The following is an 8,354-nucleotide window of genomic DNA, read 5'->3' as shown; positions in this document are numbered from 1 at the left end:
TTTCTTACCCCTTATTTGTGTTACAAAAATAATTTTAAAGTTATAAGTAACCTATAATAATTGTAAAGGGGTAAGAAAAAACCTCATAACAATTATTCTGTTCTGTATTTAGTTATAGAAATACTCACAGTCAATATTTAAAATAAACTGCCAAATTTAAACTATGCTTGGGCATTTAATTTATTGTATACCTACTTTTCAAATATCTATATGAATTACTCACATTCTGATTCCTTCATCTAAGCTGTTGAGATTAAATACAATTTAGGTGAAGCCCATGCAGATTTGAAATTTTCATGTTTATGAATTTGAAGAATGTTGTCCAGTCATTAGAAAATTCTCCAAAATATGAAAAAATGCATACTATAAAATGCTCTTCTCAAAAATCTCACCATATTAACTAGTGCATTTTACCTTATGAGGGTATTTATTATAGACAGATTGGGCCATTGGAAAATTCCCATTGTGCGCGCAACTGATATCCGTGGCGGTAGCATATTGCAAATAACAACAATTAGATATTCTGTACAGACAGTTTTTTTCTTATTGATTTTTTTATATCAAGAATTGCAATTTTCAAAACAAACTAGAAAACTATAGGCCAATAGTTATTATGATATGAATAATAAATGTTACTATAGTCTATAAAAATATAAAATAAACTGGATAATTATTTAGAAGGTAATAAGTAATAATACTAATAACAGTAAGTAATAACACTAATAACTAATAAAAAAAATCAACTGAGTGGACATTTAAAATCTATATTATAATTTTTTATTTAAACTTGATTTTACAATTTAAGTATTAATTATTCTTTTTTATACTAATATGTATTATCTTATTATTAATATTGACTATATGTTTTAGTAGGTATGTAAATAAATAATAATATTGTACTATTTAAAAAATAGTACCTACACATATATTTAAAGTAGGCCAAGTGATTTTCAACTAAAAATTCAAAAAATGTAATAACTTAGATATTTTCATAATAAAAATCAGTTTTGTAGGAGCAATGAATACACCATAAAATGCCAATAAATATTGATTGGTTCATTAAAAGACAAATAAAAATTACCATCTCTTGGGGTGCGTTCAAAAACTTAACTCTAGTTATCTAACAGAGTTAACTCCAAACTACCGTTCGGTAATTTAGAGTAGTTGAATCTGGGTTAACCCCGATGACCATAAATATTAAATAAATAGGTAGGTTGTTTTAATTCTATTGATAATGATTATTATTTATGAAGATGATAAAATCATGGCTCATTTTGTTATACCTAATTGAATATTATGTATAACTGGTTGACAAACAGTGGGTAGTAATTAATATTAATTAGTTAATGTTAGTTTAATTTAAATGGTCATAAAATAATTTTATTTTCTAAATAGATATAGCTTATCATTTATCAATACAAAAATATGCCATTTGATTATTCGAAGTTAAATGGTTTAGAGGACGTGCTACAAGTAGAAGTCTGTGGTTTAGAGTACAGGTGAACTACTCATATTCGAACGCACCCTAGCATGGTATACTTAACTCTAAGATAATATTAACATTTTTTTCAGTTAAATTAAAGTTGGTTATGTATTTTTATTGCTATATCTTACACGCAAATAATAAGTTAGGTACCTATTAAACAAAATTAGAAAACTAAACTTTACATGGGTAGTACAATAAGTGTAAAATGAAATTTTTAAATAACTATGTTAACTTAAGTGTCATAAAAAACATGATTGTGAAAAGGTTAATACATCATAATTGTTCTATGGAGACTGCAAAAATTATATTTAATTACACTAAATACACAAATAATTTATGTGTATATGTATTTCATTTAAGTTAATCACTATAATCATAATCTAAAGACTTCATTTAATACACACATTTATACTAACACAGTCATTTGTTAAGCCTTAAGAATAAATAGTGTTTACAAATAACTGCAACTGTTGTCAACAGTTAACAATATTTCCATTAATTTTACTAATATCCTTTGGTAATACTGATACATTGTTACTTTAGGCATTTGATGACTAAAACTAAATATATGCTAAAGGTAGAGCATATGAATAATTAAGAATACTAGATTACTTCTATAAAAACAAATTATAAATAAAAGTTATGGGATAACAATGAAACTTTATTTTTAGGCATCATTGTATAGTAATAACTCATAAACACATTTTGTTAAACAACTTAAAATTATTGCAATAGAATTATTTTCTGAATAGAAATCCATAGGAGACAAAACATTTAAATCATAATTATATTAAAAAAAAAAAAAAAAAACAGAATTGTATAATGTTATTTAATTTTAAAAATGCATATTACACCTAATCAAAAAATCTTGTACTAATGACCTAGTTGTTACCATATTTTTGTTCAAAAAAAATTAAAATAATATTCTGATAAATATATTAACGATTATTCAAAGACAATCATAGGAATTAAATAAAATTCATATGGCCAACAAGGGAATATATCTTAAATTAATATTTCAATATTTACCATGGCAATGTTGATACAATATATAAGGTAACCTAGCAACCAATAGAGACCTGAAAATTCTGTATTATAATGAAATCATACAATATTCAAATGAGCTAGACATTGTCAATAGGTATACAGTTACAGTAGCATGATAATTTATAGTAAAATGGTTTAAATTTATATTTGTAATATATGTTGGAATTTCTATAAGCTTTTTTTCAAATAAAATACAATAATATATTCATTTAGACTTATTTCAAAAATCTATTAGTTAATTTTATTATAATAGTGGAACAATAATTAGAATTACATTTGGTGAATATAATTTATACAGTAACATATCGTAAACTTAACATACAATACAATATAATAATATATAATATCTAGTACTAATGATTAGTTAACAATTAACAATTTATAAGTAAATAAATGTTTCTTAGCTTAAGTGTAAAATAAGACTTACATAAATATAGAGATAATTCAGAATTAATAAACTAATAATAGTGACACAAAGAACTATAATATTGGTAAAAATACACATAATCTTATTGTAAACTTAACAACTAGACACTAGTTTGATATTCCAACACCTAAATAGTACCTAAGTATACCATATAAAATCAACAAAACATGGATAATACTTAAAATCAATTAATGAATATTTACTCTATTCAAGTTAAGAATAGTAATCAGTAACAACCAGTTTTTATCTGGCAGCAGTCTGCCACATTAGTTTGTCATCCCCAACGAGTTAATTATCTGTACACCTGTTGTGTAGTATAATGCCACAGCCATGCATTAAAGTCAGCACTGAGTAATTGAGTACAGTTCTTAATATGAAAAGTTTAGGGGTCAAAGAATTTTTTAAGAAATCATGAATTATAATTGTGTACTAACTACTACACCAACAGTTATCTAATAAATAATATTTTATGTAAATAAAACCATCTAAAAATATATTATTGGTCATACTTAGAAGGATGGAGCCATCTTGTTGTCACATGTGCTCTACTGGAAACATGGTGACTGCAGTATAATTGCCTTTAACCACTTAACAGTAATATTATATTCAGAGTGAATGATGTAAAAGTGGTTTTAATGACAAATTAAATAGTATTGAAAGTTGCGTGAATTAAGTAAGTAAGTATACAGGGTGATTCTTTTAAGTGGGTACACTAATTATCTCGAAAAGTATTTACTTTTTTCAAAATATTTTTTTACATGGTTTCAAGTTGTTAAAAAACCAACGTTTTTATTAAAAAATTATATTTTTCATCATTATCATTTTTTAAGTTTTTTACTTTTTTGAATGACAACATAGAGTTTTAATTTTATACTCCAAAGCAGAATATTTTTCCAAGTATTTTGATTCATAAGAATTGATTTTAGGGCTAGTAGTTTTTGAGTTATAAGTATTTAAAGTTTAGATTGGCAGAGTGGAGTGGTACGGGGTTACCCCGTAAAATGTTTGTCCACTACTCCGCTTGTCTAAACTTTAAATACATATAACTGATAACTCATAAACTACTAGCCCTAAAATCGATTTTTATGAATCTAAATACTTAGAAAATTATTCTGTTTTGGAATATGAAATTAAAACTCTATGTTGTCATTCAAAAAAGTAAAAAACTTAAAAAATGATAATGATAAAAAATATAATTTTTTAATAAAAACGTTGGTTTTTTAACAACTTGAAACCATGTAAAAAAATATTTTGAAAAAAATAAATACTTTTCGAGATAATTAGTGTACCCACTTAAAAGAATCACTCTGTATATATATAATAATACCATAACTGTAATCAACTGGTAGATTGCAATCTGTGGTAGTACGCAAACACAAGATAGCCAGGAATAGTACTGTTACTGGAATTGTATTGTATCTATATATTGGTAATACATTAGTATAATATGCTACATTTTACTTATACTTCCTACAGTTTAGTAATGTGATATTATTATTATCTAAACTTATAGAATTATATGAATTACTTAATTGTTAAATATGTATTTTTTGGTATATAGTGACCAGTGATGTGTTTTAATAAAAGTTAATTTTATGAGTTAAAAATTATTATACAATATATTTTCTATTTTGAAATTAAGACCCTTTTGATAAGTCACTTAAATAAGAATGTTTGAGATCAGTTATTCAAACTTTAGTATTTGGTTTATTTTTTTCAAAAACCTTTAAAATGACAGTACACCTATATGTGTTGTTTCTGTCTTACAAATGAACAACATAGCTAAACTGTATAGCATGAGACAGCTATACTCACTGTATTTACAGTAGGATAACCAAAATGTCCACAACACATAGGGAAGAACTTTATCTATGCTGTATAGTTTTTTTGATAGCACTTGCCAATAATGTTTTTTATAATTAAATGAAAAAAAAAAACGTGAAAAATCTAATGATCTCAATCCTCAAACTTATAACTTAAAGATAATGCTACACATCCATTAGTTGTCTTCGTCCCACAACTGTAAAACATAGCAAATTTATGCTCAACAGATCACGTTTAGCTCTGATAGTCTAAAAATTAGAGTAAATCAATCTACTACATTGTCTGTGTTTGTATGTGAGTTTTTTTACAAAGTTCAATTTTGCAGTAAGTTATGTATACATAAAAAGCTTATAAGTTATAACTATACTATAAAAAAGCTTATAACTCCCTTAAAAACTAAGTTATTTAAAAAAAAAACTCACATAGATAATGTTCTTACCATTAAGTTTTTTCACAATAGGTGAATTTATTCTAATTTTTAAACTAATGGAGTTAAACGCGATTTGCTTAGCATAAAATCGATATGTTACTCTCTTTTAAGACAGAGAAAACAAACATGTGTGTAGCATCTTCTTAATTATATTTATATTACTCGAATAATAAAAATGGTATGATACATATAACATAGTTGTAGCAACGTTTTTTTAAATATTTGTGAAAATTCAATAATAATAATATGCTGATACCGAATAAAAAAAAATTAAGGTACCAAGAAACAAGAGTCAATTATAGTAACTATTTAAGTTGATAAGTTGAAGGTAACATATCTGTTGTTAATAGTATACAACACCACCAAATACTCTTCAGATAAGCTGATAAGCATACAGTACTAGTTTCACTTGATAATCTTCAATGATGGTTACTTAAGGAGAATGGAATATAGAGTTCACATGTCCAAGTTTGTCTTCAGTTTCACCTTGGTCATAATTGTTACTGTGTGAAGAAAATGTTAACATATCGTGCATTGTATAAGAACTAAAAGACTGAAACAAAATATATTTTCACATTATTTATTATTTAATAAAAATGTAAGGTAATTTTTTTTTTATATTACCTGTTTGTTTTTATGATGCGAAGGTTTGAGTGAAGATACTAATTCTAAGGTCACTGGTTTCCGACGTACTCTATCTATTTCTAAGTTGTCATCATTATTTGATCTCTTCTGTCTAGGATTTCTGCACCCTCTACATTTGCAACGATCACAAGATTTTTGTTCTGTATAACAGGGACATCTCTGTCCAAAACATGTTAGCTTGCCAGGAGTAGTTGTAGCATTACCACATCGACAACCCCAACGACGTTCATTTTTCTGTTAAAACATAACACATTTTAAGTCATAATATTAAAAATAAAAAAAAAACCAATCCTAACCTTTTTTCTAGGAATATTGTTGAATACAGATTGATTTTGAATTTTGTGTTTCTGGGATTTTTCATCAAATATTTGTAAGTTAATAAAATCCTCTGATGTTTGGTTTTCAGTGGGCAGTTGAATATCTGATGACGAGATTAACATAATACCGTCTTTACTAACCTCTTCTTTAGTATCTTGTTTATTTACTGTACCATTTACCATTTCACTGTAGCCATTAACTGATCGAGATACACCAATAACTTCAGTAATTAATTCGACTAACCGCTTATCTTCAACTCTTGTGCACATAACTTTGTACAGTGGCGAACTATGTATGTAAGCACACAGTTTCTTGTAGCATTGTAATATCGTGCTGGACATGTTTTCACTTATCTGATTATTCACACACACTGTACAGGCGTATCCATCCAAATAAGGATTCAGTTGGTCAGGCAGTTTATGGCATACTCGACAAGATAGATGCTCATGTAATATTGGTAATAATGTGTGCAATTTTTGCCAGGTCAACGGATCAATGCTCTTGGCTTGCAGTGCGATCCGGCTAGTTGATAAGTAACATTCCATCAGCTGGTCCATCGCACTTATTCATATAAATTCACTTACTATTTACTAAATTGTACCCCCAAACCAGTTGTAGATTATTATGGCAAAATAAAATAGATTCGGCTCCAAACTCCGATTTTTTCAAAAAACCAATTGATGTATAATCATGTTTTGATACTCAGTAGTCAATACTCATCTATATTCATAAATATAAAACTGTTGAAGGTTCAAAAATATAATATCACAACAAAAACACTGCGTTGAACTTAGTGTAGAAAACGGTTAAGTAAATATAGAAGGTGCTAGGTATGTCTTAGTCTATTTATGGGAACTACTAACTTGTATTTCGTATTATTCTAATCACCGTCGCGGGTACAATCAGACAATCAGTAAATTTAGAGTCGGTCTTTTTATTATCATTTTAACTTTGTTTACGATTTTATCCAAGGTCGCCAACTGCTAGCCAAACGAAACAAACGTGCAGCAGCATTGTTCTGTGACAGTTATAGATATTCTATAAACTAGTTTATAGAGTTTATAGGTAGATATCCTATATTCCTATGTCCTATGGTGGCAACTGGACTACTGGAGTACTTCACTACTCCAGCGACTTCCAGCGGTCACTGCCTCACTGGCACAGATACATAAAAATAATGTTGTTTTATATATCTTTAGTCACTGCAGATTAATATTTTAATATACTATACTGGTTGCAGATAGAAAATTGTATTTTATCAGTCATTTATCCGGTCCACCTGTGGCGATGCTACATAACATAACTATAGTCTATAATAATAATAATAATAATATAATAATATAAATATTTTACTGGCCGACCACAGCTGCACCCCACATAGTAAATGACTGACCATGGTCGTATTCACAGGTAAAGGGAGTTGATTTGGTGAATGGATCATGAACCTCCTCATGGGTTATGAGTGCTACGACCTTTTCTCAAATTACATAGAATATTAGTGCAAAGAAGTGGGGGGGGGGGGGGGTTACTTTTTAATACCCTGCGTTCTTAGATTTAACTAATAAAAAAAATTCATATGCCCTTTCCCTCTCACAATGAAAATATTGAAAATCCTTGTCAATGCCTTCGCACATAATAATTATAACAAGAACGATTGTCTGATTAAATGTAGCATCCGTACTATTCTATAGCCGTGGTAATTGGTTATGAGTGAAGCTGTGAAGGACAAAGAAGAAGTAGAATATTGAGTTGAACACTTTAACATAAATAATATTATAATGTATAATGTATTACTATTAAATAGTCTGCAGAGTGTGATACCTAGTGTGATCCACAAATAAGAAATAACTTCAGTCTTCATTCGTGTTTATTTGGTGGGACTCGTACTTAATAATAACAATTATTAATTACTCTAAGATTCTGCAATCATAAACATTTGAGTAGGTACTAGGTAGTAAAATTAATTTAATGAAATCATTACAGAAATCACATACTCGGACGATTTTTAGGTTTAATAAATTAGTTTTTAATGTATTAAGTTTTAAAACGCAATTGGCACATTTTACATAGGCTGCACTGTGTGCGATTGGTACATAGATATATTATTATATCTATGGATTAGTAAATGGTAAGCCGTTTGTAAGGTTATGTCCAAAAAGTTTACTATCAGTAAGTAA

General features: G+C 27.6%; 1 protein-coding gene across 2 annotated transcripts; it reads right to left on the bottom strand.

Moving 5' to 3' along the window:
- Positions 1-748: 748 nt before the first annotated feature.
- msl-2 (male-specific lethal 2) lies at positions 749-8,181 on the bottom strand. 2 transcript variants are annotated; one of them, XM_089224667.1, is made up of 4 exons: positions 7,972-8,181; positions 6,156-7,893; positions 5,839-6,093; positions 749-5,767 (listed from the first exon to the last, which is right to left on the bottom strand). In XM_089224667.1, the coding sequence occupies exons 2-4, from the start codon at positions 6,732-6,734 to the stop codon at positions 5,648-5,650; spliced, it is 954 nt and encodes a 317-aa protein (XP_089080793.1). In that variant the 5' UTR covers positions 6,735-7,893; positions 7,972-8,181; the 3' UTR covers positions 749-5,647. The 2 variants fall into 2 exon arrangements, with proteins under 2 accessions (XP_089080793.1, XP_015364743.1); XM_015509257.2 differs by having other exon boundaries at positions 6,156-8,181.
- Positions 8,182-8,354: the final 173 nt, after the last annotated feature.

The sequence above is a fragment of the Diuraphis noxia genome, unplaced genomic scaffold (genome assembly GCF_037042655.1).
Source record: "Diuraphis noxia isolate RWA-SAM2 unplaced genomic scaffold, SU_Dnox_SAM2 contig0003, whole genome shotgun sequence".
Taxonomy (NCBI): domain Eukaryota; kingdom Metazoa; phylum Arthropoda; class Insecta; order Hemiptera; family Aphididae; genus Diuraphis; species Diuraphis noxia.
This window is presented reverse-complemented; position numbering and strand designations above follow the sequence as displayed.

Excerpts from the sequence above, each read along its gene's own strand:
- msl-2 (XM_015509257.2), bottom strand. The coding sequence starts at position 6,734 with ATGGACCAGCTGATGGAATGTTACTTATCAACTAGCCGGATCGCACTG. Across the intron at positions 6,094-6,155 it reads ACAATATTCCTAGAAAAAAG|AAAAATGAACGTCGTTGGGG; the intron begins GTTAGGATTGGT and ends ATGTTTTAACAG. Across the intron at positions 5,768-5,838 it reads CGCATCATAAAAACAAACAG|TCTTTTAGTTCTTATACAAT; the intron begins GTAATATAAAAA and ends ATTTTGTTTCAG.